We start from the raw sequence: 12688 nt of genomic DNA, 5'->3' as shown, positions 1-12688 counted from the left end.
AAAGAAAGAAAGAAAGAAAGAAAGAAAGAGAGAAAGAAAGAAAGAAAAATTGTCCTAGGAAAATCTTTGGTATGGAGGAAGGCTGATTTTAATGAACACATAGTTAGTAGGGGAAACACCACAGTGGAAATAAATTCAAAGCCTTCCATGGGGGCAGCATGGAAAGCCCTCTAAGGGCTCAATGCAGAAGACCTTTTTTGGGACAGTCCCAAATGGCTATAGTTAGGCTCCCTTGCCAAGGCTTCCTGCAGGCTATGTTTTGGTCTTAGTGTGTGACTGAGACCATGAATCAGCTATGTTATGGTTAACAAGTAGTCAAAGTCAGATACATATATACTCAAGGTCATAAACATTTGCTTGTAAGCATGTGTCCACTTTGGTAACCTGTTGACAGTGTGCCTTATTTGTTTGGCCTGCACATAAAAATGGCTGATGGAAATGTCTCACAGGCTGGCTAAGATCTATTGTCACATCCAAATAAAAGTTGGCCAATATTCCCATAATGATTCACATCTTCTTTCAACTGCCCAATCCCTGGAATCCCTAAACCTTGCTTCCCAAGCCTGAGCCTCACCCTCAGTCTCACAGCCTTCCACAGGCACATTAGGGAAAGCTCTCTGCAGTGTGGAAGACAGTGGCAAGTGTGGAAAACACTCCCAGGTGCTGAAAGCTGTCACCCGTGCAGCTTACACAGCTGCAAACAGAGGCAGGATTAGCAACTAATGAAGAAAGTTACCAGCATCCAGCAGAATAAAATAAACATTATTATTGCTGTATGTATATAGGTGACTGTATGACCAATGTGATTCTGCAACCTGTACAATCAGAAAAATGAGAAATTATACCCCATTTGATTCAAATGTAAAAAATAAAATAATATCAATTAAATAAAAAAGGAAGTTACCAGCATCCAATAAACAAAAATTCCCAAAGTGTTTCTGAACCAAAGAGACTGAAATAAGTGCAAATAATATTTTACCTAGATAATTCAGCCTCTGGATCCCAGAGGAGAAAAATCCCATAATTGCTTGCCTCCTTTAAGAGCTATTGCAAAGTCTCTGGCTGCACCCACACAAGCACATTTGCATTCCAGGGCATGTATATACACAATGCAATGAAGAGTTCATTCTTTGAAAAGATAAGTAAAATTGGTAAACCTTTGGCAAAAATAACCAAAAAAAGAGAAGGTCCAAATCAATAAACTTAAAGATGAAAAAGTGATATTACCACAGACCCTTCTGAAATCTAGAGGATCATCAGAAACTATTTTGAAAATTGATACTCCAATAAACTGGAAAATTTCTTAGAAGATATTGACAAATTTCTAGACACATGTGACCTGCTCAAATTTAACCAAGAAGATATAGAAAATTTAAATAAACCAATAGCAAGTAAAGGGCTTTTCATTGAAATACCAATTAAAAGGCTTCCAACAGAGAAAATCCTAGGACCAGATAGATTCTCAGCTAAGTTCTACAAGACCTTTAAAGAACCAAGACCAGTCTGTCCGAAGTTATTCCATAAAAGTGAAAGGAAGGGAAAACTCCCAAATACATTCTGTGAAGTAAAAAATCAGTAGAGATTATTATTGAAATAATGAAGATATAAAGGTCAAAAAGTCTATATATTGACATATTGACATTGCTACATGCAATATAGATGTATATTTCTATATTACATGTAGAAATTATATATCCAAGCTTAATCTGCCTGTGTAACACCTAGAAAAATTTATAAAGTTTTGCACTGGGCTTCACTAGTGAGAAAAGGAGACAGAAACTTCTATAGAGATTCTGCAACTAAAAGGAATGGCCTGCTAGGATTGGAGCCCACATAGTTCAAGGCACAGAACAGACACAGTGAGATCTGTGTTCTGAGAACATTAGACTCTAAAGAAATTATGCCTGAATCAGGTTGCCCCACCTTGGATTTTGGTTAAAGGAATCAACAAACTGCTATTTCTTCAGATAAGGTATTTTTTTTAAAAAAAATGCTGGGGATGAAAAGAATGTGAAGTATTTTTTATCCTTGTACATGTTGACAAGGCCACAATATAATAGGAGATTCAAGAGTATACACCATTAAGAAGGCAACACATAAAACACACAGTTTTCTAGGGGAAAAATATCAATTTCATTTATTTAACTGGCAGGTGATTGAACATAATTGCTATTTTAGGTAATTAATTCCACAGAAAACTGTACTCAGTAATAGAGTGCTAAGAAAGTTCATCAATAAATCCAAAAATATATGTTTTGAAAGACTCAGAAATCTTTATAAATATGATACAGAATCATTAAATCATTTTAAATATATTAATATATTTATATATTTAACCATCACAATAAATGAAATTTGCTTTTAAATATTTCTTTTAAACTACATAGAATTAGTCACTTAAAATTTCTCAGGAAAATATGTTTCCACATTTAACGATATTATTTTAATTTATAGATTGTTTCTGTATTGATAGACAACTACAAAAGGGAGAATTTGAAAAATACATTGCTCAATAAATATTTAGAAAAGTATAAATGTATTTTAAGCTGAGAATTTACACAGGCTGAGTCTTAAAAGAACGTTAAGTTCAAAGAGTATAAAATATATGTATCTGGAAACAAAAGATTACATTTATCTTAGACTTCATAATGTAATGATTTCAGTTTTATCTTTGAGTTTGGATTTAAAACAACCAACAATTTGGAATCTTAAAGTGTTCATTATTAGCCTTTGGTGGTCATAATAATTTATAACTGAGACAAGCATACCTAGCTAAAGAATTTATTCATTCATTGAGCAAAATGTATTAAGTTCATACAATGTTCAATAAAAAGCACAATATATTGCAATTCATTTTTTTAAATTGTAAAACAGAAAGAATAAGGAAAGTTTCCAGAGGAATATTTATTTCTTCATCACTTTTCTCAGTGCACCTAAAACTTCCTTGTTTCTCAGGCTATAAATAAAAGGATTTAGCAGGGGAATTATAATGGTGTAGAACAGTGAATACATTTTATTTTGATATTTATCTGGACCTGACCCAGGGCGCACATACATGAAGAAGAGAGTGCCATAGAACAAAGACACAGAGAGCAGATGGGCCCCACAGGTGGAAAAGGCTTTGCTTCTTCCCCTCTCAGACTTCTTTTTCAGGATGGCCAAGAGGACAAGGGCATAAGAGACTATGATACTCAGAAGGGAAAATTCTTGTATGGAAGTGGCGAATATAAAAGCCACTAATGCATTAATAGATGGGTCAGTGCAAGAAATTGTAAACAGTGGCAAGATTTCACAGTAGAAATGGTCTATTATGTTGGACCTACAGAAAGTCAATCTATGTAATAATCCTACATGAATTATGGGGTGCAGAAAACCAATTACATATGACATACTTATCAGCCAAGTGCAGAGTCTGTTCGACATCACCACTGGGTAAAGCAAGGGATTGCATATGGCTACATAGCGATCATAGGCCATCACTGAGAGGAGAAAAATTTCTGTGGTTGCACTGTAACAAAAAAAATAATACTGGATGAAGCACTCAACTAAGGATATCTTATGATTCTTAGATAAAATGTTGATAAGCATCTTGGGGGTCACAGAGGATGAAGTACACGCATCAGCCATGGCTAAACTACTGAGGAATAAGTACATAGGGGTGTGAAGGTGGGGGTCCTTCCAGATGAGAGCAATCAGGCCAAGGTTGCCCACCATGGTGATGAGGTAGATCACAAGGAACACCAGGAACAGGGGCACCTGCAGCCCTGGACGGTCTGTAAGTCCCGTGAGAACAAACTCAGTCACCTGTGTCTCATTTGTCTCCATCATATCTACTCAGGCTAATCACTGCAATGAGAGAGGTTAAAAACATTAATCAAGCCTTATACAAAATGATCTGGAGTGCAAATGGAATTACTTTGTTTCCACTTTAATTTGCTCATGAAAATGAATATAATGAAATATAAAGTTTCAATGCTTCTTTTAAGAGCACATCAAAAGCTCTTATGTACTTTATAAATAACTTTTGAAATAAGGTGTTTTAAATGCATATAGTTACTTAAACAATTGTGAAAGAGGCTGTAAACACTAAAGGATTTGGTCTAACAACTTATCATTCATAAATACCTTAAAATTGAATATATTATCAATTGAAATGTTTTATGCAATTAAGAATAAAACCAAATTTTATATTTTATGATAAAGTCTGTGAAAACATAACTTTGGTTCAGGATCCACAGGGCTTTATCTCTTTCCAGAAACTCTTTCATGTCTTCCTATTGAACAAAACAAGGGTTTTGTTTCTGGGATTTTACTAAAACATTTCATTCTTTCTTCAAAAACATTAATGGGCTGCAAATAAGAGAGTAATTCAAATTCCTTTTTTCTACTGTTCTCTGTTAACTTTGTTACTTAATTTTATATACATGTATATGCATATTGCATATGATATTATATATATATATATATATATATATATATATAAAATATCATCCAAAAGTTAATCAGTATGTTATTATAAATACCTCAAAACTTGCCATATTTCTATTATACTCTTTTTCATAGTTTTATACTAATATTTTTCATATATGAACACCATAATTCATTTATTTGTTCAACAAATGTATATATAGTAGCTCTTAAGTTGGAGTTTGTCATCTTAGCTTGGGTGCACATAGACCTGTACCTCTGGTGTTAACCGGGTGATGCTAAAAGAAGCCCTGTTCCCCACAACTGCCTTGTCCAGGCATCCTATAAAGAAATTCTGGAGCTCACAGCAGCAGGAAGGGGTCTTGGATTCAAGTATTATTCTGTCACTATTATTCTGAAAAATAAAATGTTTAACCAAAATTTTAGAAGTTTCTCAGTCTTGATTCCAACCTGGCTTTAAGGTTTACATGTGTAATTCTTCAGATTTTCCAAGGTAAATTTCCACCCACACAGTCTGTGAAGCATGATTCTTCATTGCTATTCAGTAGACAACAGAGAAAAATTGGTAAAACGTACAGACTCAAAAATCCAATCACAAGTTCTAATTTTCATTCCTTAAATATGTACCTGTTTATGAGAAATTCTTGGTACTGAAATGATACAACTTTATGTGGAGAAAAATAACAATGAAATAAAGCAGTGCATCTCACCTAATTCCTATGAAATGTATAGATGCCATAAGATTTAAATTTTCATGAAGAACATTTAAGGTACAAGAACAAAGATATCAAAGACAATTGTTCCTCCTTTGTTACTTTATTTCAGAAATGACACTTGTATGGTCTGATATTTATTTCTTTCTATCGTCAACCGTGTTTGTGATTTTAACGCAGAAATCCCTCAATGCCACCAAAAAATTCCCTGTAGGATAAGGTCAATCTATCTGACATTGTAGAATAATCAACAAACGACTTCTGAGATACACATTACCCATTTCCAAATATAACTTTTACAGCTGTATTTCTCTCTTCTGAAAACAAAGGCATTACAGATTAATTGTAGATAAAATCGAAAATTAGAAAAGCAAAAAGAAAGCAAAATGCTATAATCTCACTAATCACCAATAAATACAGTTAATTTTGGGGTGTATGTATATATTTTACCCATGAATGTATTTGTATTGATGTACATTTACATATACTTTTCAAAACAATGAGACTTCTGTAGATAATTTTTCATAACTATTTTAAGTTACTAATATAAAATTTATATATTTATGTCATTAGTTTTTAAAAATGTGTTTTTCATCTTATAATTTTTTCAAAAAAAAATCTGTAATTCTAAAGTCCTAAAATTGAAACTAAAATGTCCAGGTAGGTGCACAATTAAAGAATATTTTGTTCTGCAATATTCCCTCTTGGAAAATGGTACCAATTTACATAGCATATTTCTCAAAATTTACACTAGCAAAAATAATGAATATGCACACACTTGTGCATGGGGGCATGGAGAGAGAAATCTATATATCTACATATATACAGATATCTCTATATCTGTGTATACAATTCAACTTGGTAAGAAATACCACTTCTTTTTCAAAGCAGCCAGCTTTTACTGAGTGGTATAAAAAATGGCATAATGTATGAAAATCCATAATTTTACCATTGGGGAAGGCTTGCTCAAGTATTAGTTTTCACAACTTACTATATAAATTTGATGCAATTTCAAACAAAATGATAAGGTGATAATTCACTAAAAATATATAAATTTATCAGAAAGAGCAGATGGATTCAAAAGCAGCCAAATGATTTCTTAGAAATAAAAGGAGCATTTGTTCCATGCAAGACACTGCGCCATATCATAAAGCCAGCTTTAATGATTACAACTGTGTTTTATGTCTCAAGGAACACTACAGCCATAAATTCATTAATATTTGATTGTCTGTTTCTAGACATTGCAAAGTTGAGTAAAAGTATAGACTTTGGAATGGACATGCTTGAGGGCTTTGCTTTAAAAATTAGGAAATAACTTTAATTCTCTAAAACTTGCTTTTCTGATTTGTGGAATAAATAATAATAAGTTAATAGTGTACACTTTCAAGGCTGTTGCAAGAGTCACATGAAAAGATGAATGTCCAGCCCTTATCACTTACTTGACAGATAACAAGGGTCATAAAAGGGGTGAATTTAATTACTCTTTTAGTTATTTTAGATATTCATAAGGAAATCTGCTAAGCTCCGTGTAAGAAAATAGAGTATTAAGTGAGGAAAATTGACAAAAGTGCATTTCTACTGCCAATTCATGACAATAGTGATTGAACCCTATCATAAATGACTTATTTCCAGCTGATAGTGACTTAGGTGTATCACATTGTTCCACCTTCCAGAAGAAACAAAAAACTACATATACAGTGTTTTAAAAATAAGCATTTTTATATTTTAATAAAAATTACATTGTGCATTTCATAACTAAACACTTAAGGTGGATTTTTAAAACATGGGACATTTTTCTTCCTAACCAAATATCATTTTGACACCTGACCAAATTAACAGTAATCTCTAAATATCATCTTTAAAGTACTCTATATTCCTGTTTCTTTCTGCCAAACTATCTTTTAGAGCATTGCATCTGTTTGCATTTTCTGTCAAGATGATTTTCATTCTAGAATAGTTTTATCTCTTTACCCTTCTTTCTTTTTCTTCTTTTTTCATTTCTTTCTTTCTTTTTTATGACAATGATGTTTTGGAGACTGGGTAAATTTTCCAATTAATTGTCTTGTGGAATATTCCATATATTCTGAATTCACCTAATTGGCATTATTTAGCTTGTTTTACTATTTTCTGTACTTTGTGTTCCCAGTGGAAATTACATCCAAACCCTTGATTAAACATTTTTTGGCAATAACACTCCATAGATGACGCATTTCTTCATATATTCATCACATCTGGAAGCACATACAGCCTGCTAGTCCTAGGACGGTGAAGCTCAATACAATCTCTGGATTAAAGTGGAATCAGATCTCATAACTCTAAAGTTGCACTTTCCCCCCTTATATTTAGCAAATAGTAAATGATGTGATACTTGAGTACCTTGTGAATATTCAGGATGCCATCCGTTTTTTAATTGAGTTAGGAACCTCAGATCATCCTTGCCAGAATCAATTACAGTATTAAGGATTTTAAAATAGTAATCTCTTTAATTCTTTTTTCCTACATGATGCTTAGACATCTTGTGAGTATCCAGAATTCTATCAAACTTTTAGCTAAAGTTTTTAGTGTCCTTTTCTGAATTAGGTCGTTAGATAATTAACAATTGAAACTTTTTAAATTCTACCATTTGTTCTATTTATGTTAGCTGCGGTACTTCTACACAGCAAAAACAAAAAAAAAATGTTTTTAAAAATGACAAAATCTTGAAGCTTTACACATTGTTTTCCTTCTTTGATCTTGCCAGAAGTTCCCAGTTGCTTCCCCAAATGACTGGAAGCTCAATTCCCTTTTTATATGAAGTCAGAATGTAAATGATTAAAGAAAGGCTTTTTCAAAAAAGCTTAGTCATTCAGTAACAATATTTTTGAGTGTCTGTTCTGTAGTATAATCCAGTCTGGAAACTCCTTTTAAGGAAAGAAAAGTGTTATTTAAGTTGCAAATCATTCCAAATTCCTGTTTCTCACACTTTGGAAGAAATGGATTTTTCTATCTGATAGATAGAATTATTTCTTTCCAGAAAAAGTCCATTTGATCCAAGTTCATCAAAACTATTTAATTTGATCCAAACTATTTTGAATAGTTTCTGCCAATGAGGGGTTTTAGAGATCATATGCATTCTACATAGCCTAGTTTTTAAAAACATATATTTATAAAAAATAATAGTTATTATTGTAATATATTTTATTTTGTTTTTTCACTTAACTTGAAGCAAAATTTATTCATATAAAATAATTTCTCAATAGAGGATCAAACCATACTCACATACAATGATACAATGAGAATAATTCTAGTGGTGTTAGCGTGTTCACATTGACAATCTGTGACAATGTAGTTTTAGATTGGCTCATTGGTTTGTCCCTTCATAGGTTATTTAACATTAGGAAAATCATATCTTAGTGTCTTAAAAATAAAAACTTATATTTATACAGTAATTTATATTCTGAAATATACTTCCACATGTATTGAGCTACCAGATCGACTGAACATGAGGACAAATGTATATTATCATCCTCAATTTACATGAAAGAAATTAAAATACTGTCCTTTTAAATTAGCATAAAACATTCTTTTTTTCTTATTATTGTATTAGAAGATTTACTGGAAGATATTGTGGTGTCTTTCAACTGCAAATGAAATTTTAGAAAATAACAATTCTTTCAAAAGAATAATGTAAATGAATCTGATGTCCTGTGCTCTTTATCAGACTGCCTCCCTTAGAATAAAATATATATATATATATATATATATATATATATATATATATAAATTATATATAACATCATATATGTAAATTATATATAAAAATTATATATAAAATTATATAATTATATATAACTATATAATTATATAATTCATGTTTTACACATATATGTAATTTATATTATACATAATATAATTTATATTATATAAGGATATATAATTTATATTATACATATAATATATAATTATATTATATAAGGATATATAATTTATATTATATGTGATATAAATTTTATATATATACATATATATGTGTGTGTGTGTATATATATATATATATATATATATATATCCTTCCTTTCATTCTTCCAAACCTGCTAATATGAATAAATGAGATAATTCAAGTGAACACACTCTAAAATCTTTGAAATAACACTAAATATGAGCAATCTTTCTTACTTTAATTCAAAATCTAAAGAAATAGTGATGAATGCATGAATAATTTCAATAGTTTAGCTCTCAAAATGAGGGCCAGGACTTCTTGCCTCAGAATCACCTAAGATGGTTTTTGAAAAATGCAGAATTTCTGTCCCGTCCATAATCTGCTATATTCAATACACAGAGGCTCATATTTAAAGAAGCTTGAGAATGACAGAGTCATATGAAACCAACTCCATATCACTTACTTCTCTCCCACTTAACATACTAGTTGTAAATTTTGCCTAGACAATTTACTCAAAGTATGTGAGTTAACATAACAGTCAAACACTTTTAAGAACTCAAGATGTATCCAATGGATTGCTTTTACTACACTGTAGTAGGGATAAAATACAGAACTGTTCAACATAAATAAAATACCTGCCACAGTCTTGAACCCCAAGAAGGGAAGAGAAATAATTTTTAGAAAAGAATTTGATATAGTTTTTGTTAACTATTTGAATATTCATAGCCAATTTCCCTAAACTTGTATCTGGTGATGAATTGGAAGAATTTGATATACTTTCAATTTTTTCATGAATGTTAGGGTCTGTAAACAAGTCAAGATGGCGCCTGGCATTTTGCCAGAGGGAGTGGTTTGTGAAGTAACACCAGCGAGCCATTAAGTGTGGAGATTCCTTATTGGTTGACTCCTGTATCTAGTTTATGTTAATTAAGATAAGCTGTGTGGAATGTATATATACCCCTCCTGTCCTACAATAAACGGCTCCCACTCCTGCTGTATCAATCTCCACAAGTTCCTCGTCACCCGCTGGTTAGTTTGCCCAGCCAGCCGGGCTGTGGCATATGAACATATTTGTTTTCAGACCTCAAACTCTAGGATTTTTTGTAGTACCACTTTAGACATTTTTTAATACCTTTATTTTATTTGTTTACTTTTATGTGGTGCTGAGGATTGAACCCAGTGTCTCACATGTGCTAGATGAGCACTCTACCGCTGAGCCATTACCTCAGCCCCTAGACAGTTGTTTTTAACCTCCAAAAACAATAAATAATCAAGAATCATCTAAAACTTCTACTTTCCTTTTCAACCAGTATTTTTAAGACAGGAAGGAAGAAAACTATAGGTCAATATCCTCATAAGCATAAAGGCAGAAACCTTCAAGAAAATACAAGCAAACTGAATCCAAGAACACATCAAAAAGATTATTCACCATGTTCAGGTGGGAATCATCCCAGGGATTCAAGAGGGCACAATATACATAAATCAATAAATATGATGCATCATATCAACAGATTGAAGGATTAAAAACTATGTTTTCTCAATACACAAGAAAAGAATTTGACAAAATTCAATATTCCTTTAGGATAAAAGCTCTTAATAAATTAGGTGTGGAAGAAATGTTACTCAACACAATAAAAACTAAATATAAAAAGTCCATCTTACTAAACTGGGAGAAGCTGAAAGTTTTCTCTGTAAAATTTGGAAGAAAATGATGTTCACCTCCACCACTTTTATTTAACATACTACTAGAAGCTTGAACCACAGCAATCAGGTGAGAGAAAGAAATACAATCAGGCTAGAGAAAGGAATACAGGTATCCAAATTGAAAAAGCAAATGTTACATTGTGAATATTTTCATAAGCATGATCTTAAACAGAGAAAACACCAAAAAGTCCATCAAGATCTAATAAAAAATAATAATTTGTCAAAAATGTATAAATTAAATTTGTTTTTCTTTGTAGTGAATTTTCTGAAAAATAAATCAAGAAAGCAAGCACATTTATAATAACTACCAAGAAAATAAAATACCTAGGAATATATTTACCAAAAGAGGTAAAAATTTTCTACAATAAAACTATAAAGTATTGATTAAACATGTTTAAGAGAGCGCGCGCACACGCACACACACACACACACACAAGATATCCCACATTCATGAATTGGAAGAATCAACATTATTAAATGTCCATACTACCCTAAATGATCTACAGACTCAGTGCAATAACTATCAAAATAACAATGACATTGATCATAAACTAGAAAAGCAATTCTGAAATTTATATTTTGTGAAATATAGTCAATGCCATCTTGGTAAAAAGAATAAAGCAAGTGACATTGCACTACTTTACTTCAAAGTATACTAAAAAGCTATAGTGATCAAAACAATGTGGTATTGGCATAAAATCAGACACATAAGACTGGTGGAACAAAAAAGATAGCCCTATAAGTGAACTCACTCATCTGCAGTCAAGCAAGCTAAGAACATGTGCTGGGGAAAGGAGAATATCTTCAACAGACACTTCTGGGAAAATTAGACATCCACATGCAGAAGAATAAAACTAAACCATAATCTCTCACCATAAGCAAAGTCAACAAAAATGATTTAAGCTTTTAAATTAAGACCTGAATCTATGAAAGTACCAAAAGAAAATGAAAGGGAAATACTTTAAGACTTTGAAAAGGCAAATACTTTTTTTTATTATTATTTAAATAGGACCCTGAAAGCACAGAAAACAAAAGCAAAAATTAGCAAATGGAATAACATAAAGCTAAACTTTTATGTTAAAAAAAAAGTTTTGCACAGCAAATAATACGATCAACAGAGCAAAGGGAAAGCCTACAGAATGTGAAAAGACTTTTGCAAACTATAGATTTGACTAGGGGTCAATAACCAGAATATATAAGAAACACAATCAATAGTGGAAAAAAAATCTGATTTTTTAAACGGGCAATAAATCTAATTAGACATTTCTCAAAAGAACAGTTACATGAAAAAGTGGTCAACATCACTAATCATTGTCTAAATAGAAATCAAAACTTATGCACTGTTAGTTAATATGAAAATTAGTTTTGTCATTATGAAGCACAGTATGGAGGGTAATATGGTTTGGATATAAGGTGACCCCAAAACCTCCTGTCAATGTAGGAATAAATAATCAGAGATGAAATAATTGGATTAGAAGAGCTCTAATCAAATCAGTCCATCCTAGTTTGAATGGAGTGACAGGGTGGTAACACTAGACAGGTAGTTGTAGCTAGAAGAGGTGGGTCACTGTAGGCATACCCTGAGAGGGTTGTTCTTCCTATGGAATATATCCCTCACCCCTTCCCCACCCCCTCTTTCTCCTTCCTGGTTACACCATGAGCTAAGCATCTTTCTTCTGCTGGGTTCTTCCCTCGTGATGTGCTGCCTCATCTTGGGCCCAGAGCAATGGAGTTGTTCATCTATGGACTGAAACCTCTGATACCATGAGCCTCAAATGAATTCTTCCTCCTGTAAGTTGTTCCTGTCAGGTGTTTTGGTCACAGTGATGTAAAAGTTAATTGAAACAGAAATTGGTACCCAGAGCAAGGTTGTTCCTGTGAGTAACATGACCATGTGGTTCAGAAGCCTTTGGAATTTTTGGCA

At 32.1% G+C, this 12688-nt stretch overlaps 1 protein-coding gene across 1 annotated transcript; it reads right to left on the bottom strand.

The window, feature by feature from the left end:
- Positions 1-2904: 2904 nt before the first annotated feature.
- LOC144251352 (olfactory receptor 5AC1-like) lies at positions 2905-3837 on the bottom strand. The gene has a single exon (XM_077794340.1). It carries the CDS (start codon positions 3826-3828, stop codon positions 2905-2907), a length of 924 nt encoding a protein of 307 aa, XP_077650466.1. The 5' UTR covers positions 3829-3837.
- Between the last annotated feature and the right edge of the window lie 8851 nt (positions 3838-12688).

This window comes from Urocitellus parryii, chromosome 2 (genome assembly GCF_045843805.1).
Source record: "Urocitellus parryii isolate mUroPar1 chromosome 2, mUroPar1.hap1, whole genome shotgun sequence".
Lineage (NCBI taxonomy): Eukaryota > Metazoa > Chordata > Mammalia > Rodentia > Sciuridae > Urocitellus > Urocitellus parryii.
The sequence above is the reverse complement of the archived record's forward strand: the minus strand, read 5'-3'. Positions and strand labels throughout refer to the sequence as shown.